Below are 22,493 nucleotides of genomic sequence, written 5' to 3'. Positions count from 1 at the left end.
AAGTGGCTTAGAGCACATAGCAGAGACTAGGGGGGGTAAACGCTTCAGCTTCAGATACAGAGGAGTGAGTTCAGACATATCTGCTATAGCAGGTTTGTAAGCTGGCCTCATTTAATGATATAGCTGTCAGAGAGCATTTATTTTCAGTTATGCTCTTAGTGCTAATGAAATAATAAGGAATGAAACTGCTGTAGTGTTAAAGGAAATTGGAATTAATGAAGAATTAGATTCTCTATGCTTCTCAGAGAGAGCAGGAGCAAAATAAATGCAAAGCAGTGTGTCCCTTGCCAGCATTGATGCCCCATTTATTCCCACTGCTTCTAAATACGGGTGATAGATTTTCCAAGAAGCAGAGAGATGGGCTGTATCCACTTTCATGTTTTAGAGTCCTGGTTCCTTCTGTACGGCTTATGGTATGAATTGGGCACAATGAGTGAATTTTATGCGGTTCATTTAAATTGACAGCCTATGGATTGACAATTTTTGTTTTGTCAATGAATTGAAGAGAGACAAGTGAAGGGATTCAGTCCACACACCATCACAGCAGTGTGTCTCCAGAGACCTCTACATGCACTTTATACAATTCCAGACACTGGTAGTATGACCAAACAGGGATTGTCTTTATCTTCTGTGCCTGATTTGCATAATGAGTTTTCTTGTTCCTCTTCACGTACACATGCGTGCGTGCGTGCGCGCGCACACACACACACACACAAAATCAGCAAAGCCTTTGCCAAATATCTGATTTCTTTGGCCAGGCTCAGTTAAGGGATGGATCCTAATCCATTTGTTCAGTACTTTCTTTTGGAAGTCTCATGATTTCGAGTGGGACACCGAGTTGGGGCACTGGGTTCTCCATTGAACACTGTTGTGTGTCTGCTGTAGGACTTTGGATAAGAAGCTTCAGGGCTCTGTGCCTTAGTTTAGAGATTTCCCAGTTTAGATGTGACTGTGACCTTTTTGTGTATGCCCTTTTTGCAAGGAGCTGTTTGCAATGCTGAAATGTCACGGTCTCTTTCTCTCTCTCTCATACTGCAGTACACATCGAGTTCTTCTGGAGGAGAGAGCTCTTGTGAGGAGGGCAGGATGCGGAGGCCAACGCAGCTGAGGCCTTTCCATTCTAGGAACACCGTTGACCCAGACTTCCCTATTTTGCATTTATCAAATGATCCAGATTATTCGTCCAGCAGCGAGCAGTCGTGTGATACAGTGATTTACGTTGGCCCCAATGGCACTGCCCTTTCTGATAAGGAACTGACAGATAATGAGGGTCCCCCTGACTTTGTTCCCATAGTTCCTGCTCTGCAAAAGACCAAAACCGAGGGCAGGTTGGAGGAAGCTAGTGAATCAGGGCCCAGCACATCTGAAAGAGATTGCCTGAAGTGCAACACCTTTGCAGAGCTCCAGGAGAGGCTGGATTGCATAGATGGCAGTGAAGAGACCGACAGATTTCCCTTTGAAGAGATGCCTGCTCAATTTAGTTCAGACCAGATGTCTAAGTGCTCTGTCTCAAGCCAGCTGGCAGAGCTTAGCCACTTACCAGAGTCAGATAAGGAAGATATGATGCCAGAATGTCCGCATCCTGATAGAGAAGCCAAGGAAAATATAAATGCAACACCCAGCAAAACTAAGAGAAATCACTCCCCGGTTCCTTCTGGAGCTCTTACTAATGTTTCAACTCCTTCTTCTCCCAGGAGTGTAACAGGCAGCTCTAGTAAAGAGCTTAGCTCTTGTCAGTTAGCACACAGCACCAGCTTGCAGAGCAGCAGAGAAAGTCTCAACACCTGTGGATTTGTGGAAGGCAAACCTCGGCCAATGGGTTCACCCCGGCTTGGCATTGCGAGCCTCTCGAAGACATCTGAGTACAAGCCACCAACTTCTCCTTCCCAGAGGTGTAAGGTCTATACACAGAAGGGAGTCCTTCCCAGCTCCACTCCCCCACTAGCTCCCCTGAGTAAGGATACTGGGATGACATCTAGTGAATCGTTATTGCAGCCAGAAATCCGGACCCCACCTGTAGGCATGAGCCCTCAGATCATGAAGAAATCGGTGTCTTCCAGCAATGGGGATTTTGAAGACACCATTCTCGATGAAGATCGGCACCAAAGCATTTCTCCAGAATCCAAGAAGGAGATTCTGAGTACCACCATGGTGACTGTGCAGCAGCCGTTAGAGCTGAATGGAGAGGACGAGCTGGTGTTCACCCTTGTAGAAGAGCTAACCATTAGTGGAGTCCTTGACAATGGGCGCCCCACCAGTATCATCAGTTTTAACAGTGACTGCTCTGTGCAGGCTTTGGCCTCTGGGTCTAGGCCAGTCAGTATTATCAGCAGCATATCTGAAGATCTTGAATGTTACTCCAGTGCAGCTCCTGTGTCCGAAGTCAGCATCACACAGTTCCTTCCACTTCCAAAGTTGGGCCTGGATGACAAATCCCAGGATGATGGCAGCAGGCGCTCATCCATCAGCTCATGGTTGAGTGAAATGAGCACAGGGAGTGATGGTGAACAGTCGTGCCACAGCTTCATAGCCCAGGCATGCTATGGACATGGGGAAGCAATGGCAGAACCCCCTGTCTCTGAGTTTGCGAGCACCATACAAAGTGCCAGCATGATTTGTGTAAGTGACAAACAGAAGCCAGTGAGTGACAGCATGCTTATACTGTCGGAAATGGGGGAGGAAGCTTTCGGCAAAGTACCACCCATCAAAGGCTGTAAAATATCAGCTCTAGGGAAAACTACTGTCACAATCAAAAACACCGCAAGCCTCAGCAGCTGTGAAGGCTACATCCCAATGAAGACAAACATTACCGTGTATCCATGTATTGCCGTTAATCCCTTCAAAGCGCAAGACACCGATGACGCTGTGCCAGCAGTAACTGCAGACCCAAAGGTTGCTCATCCCCATGACGGGAAAGAATCCAGTGCTAAGAAGGATATCAAATTTGAAGACCCTTGGCTGAAGCGAGAAGAAGATGTAAAAAAGGACAGCTCTGGGAACGGTGATGGGCCAAGGCCTGACACGGCCACAGTTTCAGCCAAGCCCGAGCACAGCACAAAGCGGTCCTCAGCAGACAGGTTTAGCAGCAGCAGCAGCAGCGGAGACGCTTCTATCTCCCCAGGATCTGACAGTCCAAAGAGGATTGTGGATGGGTGTGAGGTGGCAGCGTCTGGTTCTGCAACCCAAAGCCCTGTTCATTCCAGTGATGGCTTGAAGAACGGCAGCCTCCCTCGAGGGCTCCTAAAGGCAAGCAAGCTGGAAGAGCCTGACAGTCACCTCCATCCTACTGCCACTGACACCAGTGGAGTCGTCTCTCCTGCCCTCCCCCAGTTTTCTAAGGCTAGCCTTGACAAGAAAATGGCCTCTCCCAAACACTGTGTCCTCACTCGTCCCAAAGGGACCCCTCCTCTGCCACCGGTGAGAAAGTCAAGCTTGGATCAAAAGAACAGAGCCAGCCCCCAGCACAGTGCAGCCAGCAGCACCACGAGCAGTCCCTCCAGCCAGCCCGGGTCCTTCCTGGCCAGCTTCCCCGAGGAGCTGAATGCCAAACAGAAGGGCCCTGGCATCGACAGCAGTAGCAACAACAGCAGCAGCAAGCTCTTCAGTGCCAAACTGGAGCAGCTTGCCAGCAGGACCAACTCCCTTGGGAGGTCCACAGGAAGCCACTATGAGTGTTTGTCGCTGGAAAGAGCGGAAAGCCTGTCCTCTGTGAGCTCCAAAATGAGCCCTGGCAAAGACACCACCATGCCTAGGGCTGGAAGGAGCCTCAGCCGCAGTGTCATGTCCTCACCCACCAACTCAGGCCTCTCCCAGTCCACAGGTACCTCCCCGAAAGCCAGCCAGTCAAAGATCTCTGCGGTCAGCAAGCTCCTGCTGGCAAGTCCCAAGGCCCGCAGCCTGTCTGCCTCTGCCACCAAAACGCTCAGCTTCTCGACCAAGTCTCTGCCTCAGTCCGTAGGGCAGAGCTCCAGTTTGCCTCCGAGTGGGAAGAACATGTCCTGGTCAACGCAGTCCCTCAGCAGAAACCGGGGCTCCAGCCTTGCTTCCAAATTGCCCCTTCGGGCTGTCAACGGGCGGATTTCAGAGCTGCTCCAAGGGAGTGCCAGTGCCAGAGGCTTACAGCCACGGGGAAGCTCAGAGGCAGATGAGCATGGGGGCCTTCCTGGAGAGGAGAAGCCAGCTGTTCACATGCTGCCCTCTCCTTACAGCAAGATCACCCCTCCTCGGAAACCTCACCGCTGCAGCAGTGGTCATGGGAGTGACAACAGCAGCGTCCTGAGCGGGGAGCTGCCCCCCGCCATGGGGAAAACAGCCCTCTTCTACCACAGCGGGGGGAGCAGTGGCTACGAGAGCATGATGAGGGACAGCGAGGCGACGGGGAGCGCCTCTTCAGCACAAGACTCCATGAGCGAGAACAGCAGCTCTGTGAGCGGCAGGTGCCGAAGTCTCAAAAATCCAAAGAAGCGATCAAATGCAGGTAAGCTTGCGGTGGCGTGAAAGAGGGATGCAGACCAAAGCAGATAACTAGTACATGGTGGGGAGGCTAGCCCTAAAGGTGAGCTAATTCAGTACCAGCTATATCACTTAGCAGAGAAGCGAGGCCAGGGTAAGTGTCCTAGGGTCAGAGTTTCTTCATTTTGCCACATGCACAAATACTGTGTGGTTGCATTGCCTTTGCAGTGGAGTCTCCCCCTCACCCATTTCACTTAGGTTTACCTTGCATGAACAGAATAACATCCCTAAAACTGGTTAGTATTGCCAAATGGCAGCCACATTCAAGTATTTATTTATACAAATATTCTTCTGATTTGATTCCAGAAAGTTGCCTTTGTGAGGCGGTGAAATGTAACTGTTATACTTAAGCGCTTTGTGCACGGACTCCCCTCTTGGTATGCATGTGTTTCACCAGCACAAGACCAGAGTCTTGCTGAATAGCAGTATCTGTTGTGAGTCCACTTTTGCTCCTTGTGTGCTCTGGATGCCCAAAGATGCAAGATGCCCCGCAGCTGAAACCACCGCCGAGTTCCTTCTTCCCACCTAGAAGATGGATCAAAGTTGTGCCTGTGCCCCTTGAAAGATGTTATCCTGCCTCTGAGACTCTTGTTTTTAACTTTTGAGTTGTGAGTCCTTCTTTTCCAAGTAATTTTTTGGTAACAAATAATAAATTATATTAATATATGGGAACTACTGCACTGAAGCACTTGCAAATCTGAAACCTTTTTAGTGATCATAGAAAGGATCAGAAAGACTTCATCTTTGTTCAGATATAATCCCCAGTAGCTTTCACACTACATCAGGACTTTTTAATAAGATAGCAAGAGCCTCCTGGGTCATACCAAGAGTCTGTGCCGTTGCAACTGGTACGTCTTCCCACCAGAACGAGTTTCAGAAAATTGCAGGACAGGGATGAGGAGCACCTATCAGCTGGTCACCTCACTTTTTTCCTGGGTGCTGTTTTCCCAACCTGAAGTGCGAGTCCTGCCTAACCTACTTTTGAAAAAAATGCACATTGGCATTGAAACTGTTGTGCACAAGTATGTGAAATATCAGTGGCTACTTATCCTACAGTAGCGCTGGCTGTCCAAAATGTGTTATTCTCATAGAGTTCCTAATTCACCAGCCATTCCCACTTGCTGGGACACTCACCTCTGGGATTCATTTGCAGTGAACTGAGTAATGTGTAACTCATCCTTTCTTTATGCTCTTGACTGCGGTAGCAGGAAGAACATGTGCAGAACAGATGTGAATACAATAGATACCGCTATTAAAGTCATATCCATAAGTGCATGGCTTATTGTACCTGTTCAGAGGATGCATCTGAAAGTGCTCACTCTACACAGTGCAAGCACAGACCAGGGGATGAAATAATCTTTCTGAAGTTAACTTTGCATCCTGTGAGAAAACCTCATTCCCATCCCTTCAGTTTACGTGGCAATAAATTGGTTTTCCTCTTTCTGAGGAGCTGTTCCTTTAATAGCTCCTTTCAAATATAAACTTTTTAATGGTAGCTTGCAAGAAAAAGAAGGATAATTTGTATGTTGTAGAAAAAGAAAACAAAGCTGTCCACAGAGATTGTGCTTCTGGGTGTATACTGTCAACTGGATCGTATCTTGTGGAGAAGCTGCCCGTATGATATGGACTTTTTCCACAGGACATTTAGATGAAAAAAGTATCAAGTTCTGCGAAAACAGTGCAGATGAGGGAACAGAGAGAAAATTGCAATGTGGATTTATCCTTATTAGACACTACAGAACACACACCCCCTTCCCTGGGAGAGATACTTTAAAAAAACACTCTGAGAAGAGCTTCAGGCGGAGCCTGCGGATTCTTTGGACTCCAGAGTTCATCCCAAATCTAAATCAGTAGGAGACCAGGATCTGTTTACTCTGATGCTCATAAAACTAGTTGTTTCATTTCACTTCTCTCTGCTTAGATAGCACATTGGAGGCTGGACAAGGCTTGGAGATACGAGCGAGGAAAACATTGTATTGTAGTTACAGAAGAGCTTCAGATCTGTGCGTTGTACTTTATATCAGGGTTATATTTCGGCTCACAACTTTGGCTTTCGATAACCACTGTGTAGGACCGAACATTGTGGCAGTGGCTGTGACAACGGAGTTAAGAAGAGAGAACTGCCGGAGACTCAGGTTTCAGGTTGCTCTTGTAGTGGTCTGGAAGACACACCTGGAGAGAAGAGGCTTTTCCATGGTCTAGCCAGCCTTGGCCCACCCGGCAGAGCAGTGATGCTGGTTTGTTGTGCTGTGCAGATATGCAAAGGCAGTGAGTGAGGGGGCGAGCTGGAACCTTTCCTTAGTGGGAAACTTGGAGAATCCAAGTTTTGCTGCTTTTTCACTGCTGCGTAACATCTGCCTGTGTTTTTCACCAAATACTGCTTTTTTTGCTGGCTGACAGATTAATCTCTTTCTTTATTCTAATTTCTTGTGTGGTTTAGTTCTTCTCTCCCTGGTCAGCAACATTGCACATATCTACCCATTGCTGGACCTGAATCTCTGGGGCGGAGGGTTTTCAGCAGAGGGCCTGTGTCCCTGGAAGTTGCCTGCCCTGGTGGGCTCACCATAGCCTGGCATGTTGCCCTCCCTCGAAATACTTTGCAAAGCTGCTCTCTTAATTCAGCCTGTCACCTGATGTGGAGAGGTTCTAAGTGTGTTATTTCTGATACTTTTGAGAGTGATTCCCTATATCTGCAAGTAATTCCTGTATTGTTTTGAATGAGGCGTACTTGTATTTGTGATTTTATACAATGAGGGGTTTTATGCAAATTAAAAAAAATAAATCTTTACTACCTGCCGTATCTCTGGCAGCAAACCACTGCCCAGAAATTAATAAGGCTTCACTTTCTTATAACCCAGCTCCTGTTTGCATTTGGTCCTGCAGCCGTGAAATCATAATTCTGTTTTGATGTGTTTGATAATAGTATAATTTTTCACATGTCAGCAGATTTATGACAGCATAAAACCAGGATTATGACTTCAATGCAGGAAAACATGAAGGAGGAGCTGAGATATAAGGGAGAATAGAGCTGTTCACAAATATATTTTTATTGCATAATAAACAAAAGGAATGCAAAGGTTTGCAATCTTTCATCCTCTGTAATATCTCCTTTCTATAGGTCTGTTCTAATGTGAATGTTCTCTCTTAAGGAACACTTTTTAATGAAAAAGATAGCAGATAAAGATTCTGAGCTCTTAAAAGACAGATATTATTTTAATACAGAGTGTCAAGAGCATTGGACCTTTCTGATTTGCGGTCACAGATCCACTGTGCTGTAATGGATATGGCACTATAGATATGCTCATTTCAGGTCAGGCAACCTTGTCCACTTTATTTATGATTATTATTAACAGAAATGCTAGCTGTCAGACACGATCAACATGAATCAGCCCAAGGCCCCTCTAAGAGGAGCTATAAAGAGTCTTTAAGAGAATCACCAGCAGCCCTGTCAGATCTCACAATTACTTTTGAGATTCTGACACATTGGAGAGACATCATTTTTTTCTTGAGATTAAGATCTCGTCTTTCAATGCTCTTAAGTGCATTATTTGTATGTGTAGGTGCTTCTGCTCTGGATGTCATACATGAAGCATCAGACCTATACTGACAGCTTTTGAAAGATAAAGCTAGTTCATATCCTTCAGTGTTAGCCTTAGGTTAAATTTTGAGCTCTGCCTGGGTACCTGTACGTTTCACAGGCAGCCCAGTATTATGTGTACAAAATTAAAAGGAAAAAAAAAATTCCTCTTGCATTCTGGTACGTATTGAAAAATCATGTGTTTACATCATGAAGCACATAAGCCTTTCCCCTGAAGCTAACCTATCCATTTAATAAATATTCCCATCTTTCTAGCATTTAACATTGGTCCTATAACATCATGTCAGCATATATTGCCCCAAAGTGACTGCTTATGGCAGAAACAGAGCTATTTAGCCCTGATCTACAGCTGTACATTTCAAAGCTTTGTACAGCTGCTCTTTAATCCACCCTGTGGTGTAAGTATTATTTCAGACCCCATTTTACAGATGGAGAAATGAAGGCAGAGAACTTCACTGACTTGCCCAGTGCCTACAACTGAGAGCCAGTTCCAGGATTAAATTGCAGGCACCTAACCTCACTTCTAACCTCAACCTCAGCTGACCTGGCTGCACATCCTCCCCTGCCCTGAGCAGTGGAGAGGAGGGTTTTATTTGTTATTTTTGTTTTGTGGCAGGCCCCTCCTCCCTCTCTGGCTGCAAGCATCTGTGTAACTACGTTTTCTCTGATTTCTTTGCTCACTCTATCAGCCTTTCCCCTGTAAGAAACTATTGGCATCTCGGCCATATTTCTGGCTCTGGCTCTGGTCTCCGCTCTCTTGGGTAGGCAGTGCTGTCCTGAGCAGGGCACTGAAGTGTTAGGGCATAGTTTGTACAGTCATCACTAGCACCAACTATATATTATTTTTTAATTCCTCAGAAATTTCAAGTGCAATGGCCCAGTGCTGCTCCATGGAAAGGCAACGATAACAGTGCTTTTATAATACGTACTCCTGTATGTGATCAGGAGATGCATGCTGGCTGAACTCTGTTTTACCAAAGCTGTATTTGTATCCTGGGAACACAACAGTTACGAGAGGGAGGCAGGCAGGGTGGTAGATTAGGACTTGCAAGATCTATGTTGTATTCTCTGGTGTGCTGCTGGTTCGCTGTATCACCTTGGGCAACTCGTGTAATTTCTGTGTTCCCTGGTTACCAGCTCATAAAACGAGATAATGGTGGTGTGAAAAAAGCAACAGCAGGGTCCTTAGATCAGAAGCGTTACCTACCTGCTTTCTGCTCTTCTGCTTTGGTTATTAGCATCTTTTTCCCAGTTTAGTTTGGATGTACATGGGAATTACTCTAAAATAATTCTCAATGCAAAACGTGACTGGATGATTTCAGAGATGGAGCTTTGGTGCTAGCTCCAGGTCCTGCCTGCTGAGAGCTAACAGCACAGCAAGAGCCCAGGCTCTGTTGAGGTTTACCCAGTACAGCCAGGCCCTGTTTGCATTTCCGTGTAATGTGCACGAATGCCTTGTTTCTGCCTTTTACCCTATAGATGTTATTTACCATTCCCTGCCACTTGTAATGTTTCAGAGCTGCCAGACCTGTAAGGAGACCTTTCCTAGGGACAGCAGAATGGGAGAGGCTCTGAGAAGAGACTTTCCATGGAGACCACAGAGACGTTCCTGAGGTTGTTTTCTTTCCTGTTCCCTGTGGGAATAGGGTTGGATGCCTAAGAGAGTCCCTATCCCATATGACATCCAGTTAGACCTAAGGGCTGCAGTCTATCACTGCTTGCAGCGCTCTGCCGAAATGGGAACGGACCTCTGCCAAAGAGTGTGTCTCCTTTGATTTCTCTAGTTGAGGTTTTTTGGAGCTGAGTCTGAGCCTGGAGCTTTACTGGTGCTGGGGCTGGTGCCAGCAGGGTGAAACACTCAGGGCAGCGCTCTCTGAGCCAAGCAGGCTTGGGGGAGCAGCAGCTGTGCAGCAGCCAGCGTAACGCACCGGTGGGGACAGCTGCTGGCGTGCACGGGCCCGCTCGCAGGGGCAAAGACCCAGGGCTCGGGCATGGCAGGAGGATGTGACCCCTGTGGGAAGGAAGAATGTTGAAGAGGTGAGGCTTAGGGGAGAAAGTCCTCACATGTAAAGTGCTTTCAAGTTGGGTCAGTCTGGGCCAGTTCAGCCTTCCTGAACACTGAGCATCAGTGAGCATCAGAAAACAAAAATCTAAGGGATGCTATTGATAGTAAGGCCAAGTCCAGACAAGACTGGGGGAGAATCAAGGTTTCCAAATGCTGACTTCCTGAAGCATAGGCCTGTGCCCTGAGTTGCAGTTGTATATCTCAGCATTTGCAAGACCCTACTCTTGTCAGTCCCGGATAGGATTGGCCGGTATGTAAGTGTGTGTGTTTGTGCACATGCTTTCATCTTCTTTGCATGGGGAACCTGTCTGACTATAGATAATTAAAGATTCCTGCTGCAGCATTTTATGGCTTTTGCAGTAAAGTTTCATGACTCCTTGCGGCTCTTTCTCAGTACTAAGTTTCACCACCAAAGCAGAGCAAATTGCTACATGATTTTAAACACTTTAATAAAAAGACATACTGTTAAGACATGACAATAATTATCTGCAATTAGAGTCCCTTTTTCTCTCTTACTTGTGTGCTCTGGGTTTCACTCTGGGTTTCAGGGGCGGGATGGTTTTAAAGATGGAGATTTAGAGGTTCCTGGAAAGCCCTGAGAACTCTATATTCGAACACATTCACTCTCTGGAAGCACTTAGCCCTGCGTACGAAAGCAGCAGAAAAAGCCGGAGGCTGAATCTGCAGGCTGTAAATTATGAAAGTCCATCTCCCACCAATATTGCAAAGCATCACGTTTTGAAACGTGGCCAAAATGATAATGATGAAACAAAACACCAACAAAAAGAGTCTGAGCTTTTCTTGTTGAATCCAAGTGAAAAGGAATTTGGTTCATGTTTAGACCGCCTAAGGCAGTGTGGGGAGCTGAAAATTGCCCTTTGTATCGCAAAGCCTTAGGGCATCTCCAGCGTTTCTACTTTAACTTGCTTACAAGTGATGGTAGCTAATTGATATCCTGCATTATACCTTTACCATGACAAAGGAGGTTTAGAGTTATACAGTAAAAAGCTGTTTGCATGCAGGTGACCACTTTCTGCATGTGACTGCTGGCTGGACAGCCTTGGGGGGAGCAGAGGGAGGGGAAGTGCGGGCTCCAGCTCCAATTTTTTTTGTTCATTAAAACAACGGCATTGATTTTCCCAGGTCAAAGCCAGGCCATTTCATGCAGCAAATCTGTGTTGAAAGGGATCAGAGTAATCATTTTTTACACGCTTGACTACTGCATGCCAGCACTGAGCTTTCAGCCACATGAACATAGGAATGATTTAATAGAGGAAATGGCAGCAGGCTATTGTGCACGGTGAAGGCTCCATGTAACATGCATGACTGAGTCGCACACCATTAGGCTGGGCGTAAATAAAACCTGCTCCTGACATTGCCACAGAATTAGCTCACTGGAATGCCTCTACCAGTGTCCTGTCGGGAGCTAATGGTCTGGCTGCAGACCCCCTTCCCCCTCCAGCCTCTGCCTTTGCTGCCCAAGTGACTGGCACAGCTATTAGTGAAACGCTGTCGTAACAGTAACCAGCTCTTTAAATAACGCCACAATGCTGACAAATACCTGTTAAACCAAAATCCAGCCCGAAGTGAGATAAATATTTAGAAGAGACTCTGGTTGTTTTTTGCTAGGGATCATGGGTGCTGAAAACTCACCCCCCCGTGATGTGCATCTTCCCTGGAACATCTCCCAGATTACTTGTCGACCTGCCACGCTGCAGGAGGGCTGCTTCCTCATCTGGTTTCAGGAGTCCTCGTTCACCAGCTCTAAACTGCCCTGAAAAGCTCCTTTTAAAGTGAGACAGTAATTCAGGAAACAAGGTTAAGAAATTAACTGGGTGGGTAGAAAAAAATTAGGAGTAGGCCGTACCTCAGCATGTTCCTTATAGGAGTACAGAAGCAACATATCTAGTATAGGTATGGATGGAAGATTGTGAACAAGGGTTACTTTATTCCTACGTACAGCAAGCAGTGATTTCTAGTCTCAAGTGTCCTTGTACTTCTTATTGATTCACAACAGCAGGATTGCATATAAGTCAACACAGCATATGGCCTGAATTATTTTACAGTGAGGTGGACATAGAAGATTTTCTTCTGAATGATGGATCCTGTCAGTGTTTCCTATTCCACGTGTTTAGGTGCAACATGGTCCTTCCTATGTAATCTGAGTTGCCAGGGTGAGCGAATGCTGTTGAGATTTTCTGGCAATAAATGCCTGGATTCTTTGGTGTTTGGAGTACTGACCTCAGGATGGGCACCCTAAATACTTCTGGTGAAGTCTCCACACCATCAGAGGGGCTTTCCATGTGAAAGCATTGGCAATGTCTTCAGTAATCGGCAGCGGAACCGTGCAAACGGTATGAAAATCCGAGGAGTGCTCTGCACTGGGGAAAGTGCTTATAAAATAACCTAGGAGAAAGGAGGTCAAAGGAACGGGGAGGAGTTGGTTCAGTCATGGACAATTGCCTATGAGGGCAGATCCCATTAGGAAATGGGAATGAGAGAAGTCAGCATTGCATTTTCAACTCAAATAAGGCAGAAACCCCGTTGTCAGACAGCGAGGAGCAGCAGGGGGAAGAGGACAGTTAATCTTTGCCAGTAAGCAGTTTGATGCTACATTTGAGATTGACGCTATTGCTACTGGAAGCACAATATGTCTTGGAAACGAAGCCGCAGAAGGAGTGGTGGGAGCTTAGGGGTACTGCTCTACTTAGCCAGGATTGCTTTTTGTAATCATTTTGAGTTTGGATGGACTGTCCAGTGAGAAAAAACAAAATGCTGAACAACAGGTTCTGTACAGAAAGGCAATTTTACATCCCGTAACATTAAGTGCAGTGGGGAAGAGCTTTGGCTCCACATCCTGCCTTTGAGCACACACTATAAACTTCCGAAATTATGATATATCAAGTTACAGTTTGATTTTCTGTTTGAAACACCTTGAGATTTCTGGGACAGCAGTTGTTTTGTATTCCGTTCAGATGTATCCTGCTTTGAAGAGGTACGCATCGCACTTCTTTTCATGAAGATTTTGCATTTATACTTTTTGCCTTTAGTTTTTTCACAGAAAAGATGCTCAGTCTGGAATGTGTGCTTGGAAAGCAATCTAAGGGGAACACTCCAAAATATACAGTACTTAAGCAAAACCAGACCTCTTAGGGTTTCTGCCCTGTTCACCACATACTTTTATGAGCACACATCCTTATGCAGTTGGGCAATTATGCTGAGGTCAGTGAGTCTTCTTATCCTTAAAGTTACCCTTACATACCTAGCTGGCTTCGTCTGTGTTTCTAAAACCTTAAGGCTTCTCTGGGCTTATCTTTGCTGCAGTATGTTGTAGCTTCAGTGCCACCCTTCAGTCAGACCTATTTTCACACTGCACACCTTCCCTGCTGTGTTACTCCCTTTATCTTAATTTTAATCTGGCCAAACCTTAACCTGTAGCTCAAGGTAGAGCAACAGATCTGTTCCGAAAGCAAATCTTGTATTGTGTGTGTTTTCAGGGCTATTTCATAGTCTGGTTATTCATACTCAAGCTAGGCTCAAGAGGGCTTCTTCCGAGTGTGGATAAATTCAAACTGAGTGAAAAATGTATCCTCCAAGAAGTTTAGCAAATGGTGTGTTGCTTTACGTGCTGCATGGTCATAAATGAAAGCATCGTTATTCTGTCCTGGGTTCAGCTTACAGGATTTCTTTCAGATCAATTTTTGGTATAAATTTCTTTTTTTAATGGAGGAATGAGTCCCATTTACACGTCAGGAGGGTCAGCCGGTTTGCCTAGGTGCTAGGCAGGGTGCACGCTCCCCCAGTCCCAGCCGGTGGGGCAGAGGCGGGAGGGATCTGCCAAAAGCTGCTCCTGCTGAGCCCCCAGGCTGCTGCCCGCTGCCTTCCTGAGGCGTGTGTGGGGAAGTAGAGGAGTGGTGCGCTGTAATTTCAACAAAGCATTTTATTTATTATACAGTCAAAATTTATGAGATCCTAACCCCATCAAGTGCTACCAATAAATTTGGGACTTCAAATGGGTATTTGCTATGTAAATAGAAAGCCGTATTCATTTTAACAATTTAATTGTTGTGTCTGCATGTTGATATGGATGAACAAGCTGTCAGCTGCTTTGTGACACTCACCCTGAAGCTCTGCTTTGGCTGTATCTCCTTACTGATCCCAATTAAGGTGAAGTCAGAAAAACAGAGGCTAAATGGAGAGGTCAGTGGCAGGAGTCTCCTGTCAAAAGACACCGTTATTTTCTGTACCTGGACTAATAAACAGCCTATCAATCAGTGCGTGTTTAGAATAAACTAGATTGGGTTTTCCCTCACTGCAAAGACGCAGGAGATCTTTCGTTTCATTTCTCCCCAGAGCGCTCTAAACCTCAGATGAATCATCCTGAGTCAGCATTCAAGGCTCAGATAAAAAGACATCCCTCTCTCTCCTTCTTCTCTGCCTCGCACGCAGCTGTCCCCGCTGTGATGGGGCAGGGAGACCTGTGCGGGCGGCCCCTGTGTCCCCAAGGAGCCCCTGGGCGGATGGCGGCGAGTCTGCCCGCCTCAGGCGGCTCTGCCCTGCCGGCAGCCTCGCTTTGTTGTGATAACCCACAGGCTATCCAGGCGTGAGCTCTGGCTAGAAAAACATAATGAGCTCATGTTAGCATGTCTCCTGCCGCTACTGTAGCGTCCGCTGCCTCTCCTCCGAGGGGTAAGTGCTATTAGCCGGAGCCTCAGATTGGAGTCCTCCTTCTAGACCACAGACTTCTCTTTCTCATTGAGCCAAATGGATATGAATGGGAACTAAATGCAAAAACGTTTACCATCATCCCTGTAATTCATATGCTGGTGACGTCTGTTTTGCTTTGCTCCAAATAAGAGCCTGACGCTGTTCTCGTGGCAAGGTGAATCAGAGCCATCCACCTGCATTCCCAGAGTCTCAGACCTGGACTTTGGCTCTGGTCGGAGGCACGGGTTTTTCCAGTGAGGATGGCTTAAAAGTGCCCCATTACACAAAAAGATGGTGTTAGCAGCCACAGTGGGGAAAAAAGAAAGAGGGAAGAAAATCAAACATCACAGAAATAGGCACTCCCTTAGTCATAGTTCAGCCATGCATGGGAGAGCTGGACAGAAGGAATTTCCAGTCTGCTCAGCTGCTTCGTTGAAATGCTAGAGCTAGTGCATAGCCATGGCAGGAAAGGAGATGTGGCCATCAGTGCGGGGCACAAAGTAAAGAGAATTGGCAGCACTCGGCTGCGTTACACAGCAGGTCAGATCTGATGCTTGTAAGTGTTGCTGGCTCTAAAAGTTGATGAGCAGCAAAGATAGGAAAGAGATGGCTTTTACACTCAGACAAAATTTGGAAGACTGCTCCTGTGAGACACCATGGCCAAAAGCCTAAAAAGTATTTTAAAAAGCATTTAATGCCTAAATCCTTTTGGTCTTGAGTGACACTAGGGATGTATTCAGTGCCCTTCACATCTAAGCAAGTGGAGGGCTCATTTCCCAGGAGGGGCTGAGCCAGTTGCAGGATTTCTCCCTGCATGTACCAAGATGTAATAGTCCACCTCCCTGTCCCACCTCCCTGCAAGTACACAGCTGCTCTCATGATTTGGTTGCCTTTCTCTAGCATCGCTGACCAGAGTCACCCTTAGTGTTGCAGTTTGTTGGGGTCTTCCCAAACTGCGTCTCTTTCGTTCTTGTCACTTTTTAGCTATGGTAATGGGTCAGGTCTTGCTTTTCCTTTTTTCAAGATCTGGTTCTTCTCTCGATCAGGCATTTTAATCAAAAGCTTAACTGAAATGTATTCAAGGTAAGTGAATGCTGGCATTGACTTCCAGTCGCTGGTACAACAGGTCTAAAATAACTCCTACTTGCTGGTATTTGTAAGGCTTCACGTGCACTAGCACGGGCTCCTTTGCTGGGCTGCAGTTTGAGTAGTGACGCAGGTATGATAGGTGTCACAGGACAGGCAGTCCAAATCTCAGGCCGTTTGGTATAAAGGGGCCTTGTAGAGCTCCCTGTCTGTCCGCCTGGGCTGTGCTCTCCTTTTCTTGCGTAGAGTTACCTCGGATGCGTTCAGAGAAAAGTTCTGTAGACTAGGCTTTCCAGCTAGACAGCAAGATAGACTGTTCTCATCCATTTTAGAGCTAGCATTTACAGCTTAATTACTGGTTACTAACTGCTGGTTTCTAGCACAGACTGCTGCACTCAGAAATCAATGGGATAAGATGTGATAGTTCGCAAAGTCAGCAGAGAAACAGACTCCCATGAATGAAACTACACAATGCTTTGTTACTTGTAAATCCAAAAACTAGGCAATCAATAGATATTTTTGATTTTTTTTTTTTTTTAGCTTTCATTGAAGCACCAAGTTGGCAGACACGTTGAAGCTATTTACATTCAAGTTTCAATAAATATAGTCCTGGAGATTCCTCTAAATGATTTTATCTTACTTTTAAAATAAAATCTGCATGATCATTCTGCATCCCTTCCCTGCTGGCATCAGTTTTGCTCTTGCAGCCAAGAGAGTCAGTTAATAGTTACATTCAAACTTGCTGGCTCCAGCTTTTGGTTTTGGTTTCTCCCATCCCTTCTATTCCTGCTCTCTCCTAGGGGAGACCCTGCAAGAACTGTCAGCTACAAAACCTTTTTTTTTTAAAACCCAGCCTTTGCTCTGATTTTACTAAACCAGGCAAGGAAATGTAACCAGTTTTTTTTTTTTCTTTTTTGTGTGTGTCCGTTCTTTCTCCCAACAAACCATGTGCTCAACTTCCTTACCGCTGCCATCAGGCCAGTGACATACTTTTTCTCCCTTGCTTTACCTTAGGCCCTGACTTGGCAACTTGCATGGCAGATGCTTTCCATATGGCATAGGCTTTATCAACCACGGTACCTTTTCAGCTGTTGCAGTGCTCCCATCCGCTGTGCTGGTATTATAAAGCAGAGCGGGTGTGCATGAGCACTGGTATTGAAGCAGACACAGTGACCAACCCTTCTGCCTGGCTGTCATTCCTGCTGCTTTCTTGCCCATCACCAGTGCCACGCTAAGTGCATAAGTGGGAAATGCTTTAGAAGAATATTCTACTGAACAGAAACAAGGCTAATGCAACTCTGGTGGCAACCACCAAGCTCAGGTGTACTTACTGCAGGCATTTTGTCCTCTCTAGTGTTTTTACTGCTCTAGCCAGCCTACAGTGGTGTTATGCAAAGGACTAGGTGGTGCTATACTGGCACTCAACTCCAGCATAGTAAAAGAACTTGGGTACCAAAGCGCTTTTTGTGCTGTGATTGAAAAAGAAACAAACCACACCTCTCCTGGAGATGGTCTATGCAGAGGCTGGCTAATGCTTGTCCTTAGGCTGTAAGAGCCAGCACCAGTAAAGAGACAGGAAAGCAAAGCTGGACCAGTTCCAACCTGCTGCTCTGGCCCTTCATTGGCATACCTGTACACACCAAGACCTGAGCAAAGGGAAGCAGGCACAAGCTCTGGAAACTTTAGGGTACATACGCCCTCTGAGGATCAAATCCTGGAGTCAGGCACCAAAGAACATGTGAGGATCTGACTCATGGTGAGTGGGTACAGCACATTGCAGCTACAGCTCACCCCAACTTCCATGGCCTCCCTGGGTTTTCGTTCCATTTTCTTCTGTGTGTAAGAAGGCTGAATATATACAGGTTGTAGACATCTCTGCAGATGGAGCAGAAAGGAGAGGCAATAACTGTGCTAACATGAAATGGTAATTTCTGCATTTGCAGGCTCACAGAGACGGAGGCTCATTCCAGCTTTATCGCTTGATGCCGCTTCCCCAGCAAGGAAGCCTGCCAACAGCCCCGGGGTCCGCTGGGTGGATGGGCCCCTGCGAAGTGGGCAGAGGGGGCTGGGGGAGCCCTTTGAGATCAAAGTCTATGAGATAGATGATGTGGAGAGGCTCCAGCGGCGACGAGGTGGGGACAGCAAGGTAAGTACAATCCATGTAATCTGTCTCCCTCCTCCTGGAGGCTGTAAGAGGTGGAATTCAGATTATGCAGTCAGAAAAGTGTAGTATTGTATATGGTTAATTCAACAGGCAGCAAAACCTATTACCTCATTTGAGAGCAGTTATGACTCAAGTTATGCCTTCTTCTGTGGCAGCTAACGGACATTGGTACCTTGCATTTTTGCCCCTTGCTTATAGTCTTGGTCATTCCTGTGCTCCGGCATCTCGTCACAACTATCTATCAAGGCAGCAATGGTGCCTCAAGTGCTTTGATTGTATTGTTTTCAGAATAGCTAATGTCTTCTCTCTAAGAAAATTGTTCCTGCCAACCTCAAGCCTCCAAATTTACAAAAGATCAGGGAATTGTAAAGGTCAGCTCTTGAGAGTTATGATTGTGAAGAGTGTCTGAAGTTGGTGGAATAGCAGCAATTTTACGGTAACTGTGGATATAGACTTTATTGTTATTTTAAGGTACTTTGTCTTCCTAGCCCCTGTCACTTGGTTAGGCTGTTTGTGGTGTTCTTGTCTGATATGCTTTTGTGTGGAGAAAAACATCACTTGTTGGGGTGGGGTTTCCACTGCACTTCACCCACACAGCAGATTTGTGTACAGAAGAGGGTTGGGACCTTCACACGAGCTTGGAGGAGCATAGTTCTTGTATTGGGAATGCTCCCATGCTAGCGAGGGTAGCACAGCCCTCACTGTGCATGTCTTGATGGCTGCCACCCCTCAGAAGTCATGCGAGGCCAGGCTGGGTGTCTCCAGACAGCACTGCACCCTGTGCTGTTCCAGTGCCTCATATCTTTACAGAAGATATATCTTCTTCATTAATGATTGTGAATTGCTAGAGCTTTTCATAACATGTTCCCTTTGCTTAAGGATGTTTTAAATTTGATATTGCTACCAGTTCTCTTATTTTATGACTACTGCATTTCTTATGCGCCAGGCACAGAGATGTATTTAGGATTTTATTACAGCAAGCAATGGATTTCCTTCTCCCAAGAGCTTAGATTTCCTTAGCCAAACTTCTGGTGACAAAAAGCAGAAATGTTTTGCTACAGTTAATCTGATTTCAAGATGCTGCCTGTTATTAATTATTACGGTTTATTATTAACTACCATTGCAAAGTCTCCAAAGCTCACTGATGGAAAACATCAAGACCAAACAAAAGCAATAAAAATAAAACAGATGATAGATGATTTCATGTAGTGATTCATATGCTTCCAGACTAAATGGCTCATTGTCAGTATTATTGATTGGAAGATGATTTGACTGAATGGATCTGGGTATTTCTTCTCCTCTTCACCTATTCCTTCCCTGCTCCTTTTTCCTGGTTGGCAGGAAGTGATATGTTTCAATGCCAAGCTGAAAATCCTGGAGCATCGCCAGCAGAGAATTGCTGAGGTCAAGGCCAAGTACGAGTGGTTAATGAGAGAACTGGAGGTGACCAAACAGTACCTGATGCTGGATCCTAATAAATGGCTCAGTGAATGTAAGGATGTTTTATTGGCTGGTCTCATAAGTGTCCTTTGGTTTATTTCATGACGGGGGGCTGGAGAGAGCAGAAATGTTTGCTAAGAATGAGATGTGAGCTACTGTGTTTATAAACTAAAATGAACTGACATATGACCTAAGGGCAAGTTTTAGATTGACTGTATTTCTAGAACTAGTCCCTATAATTCTTATTAAATGTTGACAGTAGAACTGAACAATCCTTTTTGCCTGAGAGCTGAATGTTGAAATGGTACGGAATTGTAGTGGTGAATATTGCCATTGGTAGATTAACGTTCACGCGTTTCAGTCCACAGCTCCTGAAAATGAGATTTTTTTTTTTTGGCCTCAGATCACTCAGACATATGAGCAATATTATAAATCTGCTCTTCTACCACAAAATAACACTGTGGAGCAAACTTGTCCCTTGGCACCAGTGGGCTTACATGAAAAATGAATTTGGCCCATTTTTTTATAACTATAGATGTGTAAAGTTCAGAGCGCTTAAAGGGCATTCACGTTCACATGAAGGACCTCAACACCTCAAAGGAAAAAAGATTAAGAGTACTGCAGTAATTGTACAACAATTTTTAGTATTAGCAAGCAGATGCGTTCATGTCAGAGAGTTCTAGAAAACAAATGAGTTTCGGTTTATTTAGGATAATTGCAGGTGGCAAAAGGAGGTTGGCTGGTGTGTTTTCTTAAGGCGTCCTAACTCTTCCTTTGACAGCTGCCATAAGTTAACACTAGATTGGTACATGCTGCAAAACAACCACGGTATATGTGTCGGGAACGCTATTAAGGAAGAGAGGTAAAAAGGACAGATTTAAAGGGAGCGGAGAATTTGCCATACATTGCCATCCACTTGCTGTGTGATGCCTTTGCTTCTGATTCCAGTGTGATAAATGCAGAAAGCCTCAAGGACGGCACAGACCTCAGGGACCAGATAAGATGGGAAGTGCTGGCTCAGACAACGTATTTCACACTCGGCTTCCACAAAAGCCGCTCCCAGCTGGTCTCTGGCAGCAAACAGGCACCTATGGTGGAGCGATTGATGTGTACGCCTTCCCTTGCCACTCTTGAGAGGTCTAGTGAGAAACACATGGAATAGGGACAGGTGTGATGAGCGAGGAGGTTGGAGGTTGGTTTCTAACTCCGAGTTCTGAATTCAGCAAAGGACTTGTCTTCCAAGGGCAGAGCACTTATTTAAATATCTTTCTGGTTAGCAGAATGTGTGAGAGAGTCAGTACATCTCATATACATGCTCCGAATAGGGATGACTTTAAGTACACGCTTAGCATTCGAAATTTGCTTAACCATGGTGCTGAAGCAGACCCCGAATTCAAACAATCAAAATCATTAAACAGATTTAGCTTGGCCTCTTTTGCACCTTATTGCTGAATTTCCCCATCATGTTCAACCAGTGTGTTCCTCATGGGCATGAAGGTTAACCTGAAGCCACAGGTGTTTTGTGCCAGCTGGTTTCTTTGCAGGGAGCCGCGTGGTTGCTGGAAGAATAGTTCTGGTGGCTTCTCTTGGGGGAAGATGTTGGACTGTGGCAAAAGGCATGTGCGGTTCTGGAGACGATGGCAGAGCACATTGCAAGAAAGCATCCAATGCAATCTTAACAGTATTCTTCATTATCAGTAAGCTGCTGTGCCATTTTAACAGCCATTAAACAGAAAGGGCAACTTTTGATGACAATGGCAAGCCAGCGATAATGTTGTATACAGTACTTATGGCTTTAAAGATTTTAATTAGCTCTGTCTCTCCCACCAGCCAGCACTGGGTTTTGTCTGCTTTTCCTATCTGTGTGTTTTCTTTCCCACAGTTGATCTGGAGCAGGTATTTGAGCTGGATTCTCTGGAATACCTGGAGGCCCTGGAGTGTGTGACTGAGCGTTTGGAAAACCGTGTCAACTTCTGCAAGGCCCATCTTATGATGATCACCTGTTTTGACATCACCTCTAGACGCCGATGAAGAACGAACCTCAAGAGAATTTCAATGCGCATCTCTGCCATCCTCCTTTTACCCTCTGAATAGCATCCCAAAGACAACAGAATGAGGATGAAGGTTGGAGTCAAGTCTCAACTGTGTGTATGAGAGATTTGCTTTACTATACAGAAGAGTAGTATTAAAAAAAACAGGACAAGCATGAAAAATGGAGATATAAGGTGGTTGATTCTCTTAGCCTGAAAGAGCACTTTGAGAAACCTTTAAGGACATGTCTGTAAATAAGAACTGCTGGCAGAAGACACTTCTTTCCCTGCGTTAGCTGAGGGAGGAGGAAAGGTGGTTGTAGGACTTCCATTGAGAGGTTCATAAAAAGAAAACCTATCCAGAAAAACTGTTTAAGTGCCTTGCAAATCTTTATTATCCAAACATTTATGTTCATACTTTATTGTGTACAGATGGTGCTAGTCAAGAAAAGAAAAAGGAAAAAAACAAACACACTTTTGAAATGTATTTACAGCTTGTTTTTCTCTTGGTGTTTTCTCCTATTTCAGACTTGCTGTTTCTAAGTAACTTGTGTTTGTAGAGATATTTCCTAATCAGTACAACATATGAATAAATGTTAACTGTCTTTTCTTGTTACCAGAGTAAGGCCACTCAAAGAGAAATTCAGCTTTTCCAGATGACACAAAAAATATTTCTAGCAGTGAGTGAGGTTTGCTTATATGTTCTTCTGTACTATCTTCTATGCTGGAGGACTCAGTAATTTTCCCAGCCTGTAGGTTCTGCAATGTATGAGAGAGGAGAGGTGACATTACCATAAAGTAAATATCTTTTCCATTTGATCCAACCCCCAAAACTTATTTTCTTTTTCATGTATTTTTAGCTTTGTCCTGGTTAGAGTTATGGATGAGGAG

At 45.4% G+C, this 22,493-nt stretch overlaps 1 protein-coding gene across 1 annotated transcript in view; it reads left to right on the top strand.

Moving 5' to 3' along the window:
* KIF26B (kinesin family member 26B) overlaps nt 1-21,603 on the top strand; it is a gene marked incomplete at both ends in the record, with an annotated part of 300,168 nt that extends 278,565 nt beyond the window's left edge. The window contains 4 exons of the mRNA XM_082305966.1: nt 1,039-4,477; nt 17,912-18,114; nt 19,474-19,624; nt 21,455-21,603. Of these exons, the coding sequence (XP_082162092.1) occupies nt 1,039-4,477; nt 17,912-18,114; nt 19,474-19,624; nt 21,455-21,603 (3,942 nt within the window). The remainder of the gene's footprint in view (nt 1-1,038; nt 4,478-17,911; nt 18,115-19,473; nt 19,625-21,454) is intronic.
* Nucleotides 21,604-22,493: the final 890 nt, after the last annotated feature.

This window comes from Platalea leucorodia (genome assembly GCF_965183815.1).
Source record: "Platalea leucorodia genome assembly, chromosome: 3".
Lineage (NCBI taxonomy): Eukaryota > Metazoa > Chordata > Aves > Pelecaniformes > Threskiornithidae > Platalea > Platalea leucorodia.
Note: the sequence above shows the minus strand (reverse complement) of the source record. Positions and strands in the feature narration are given on the sequence as shown.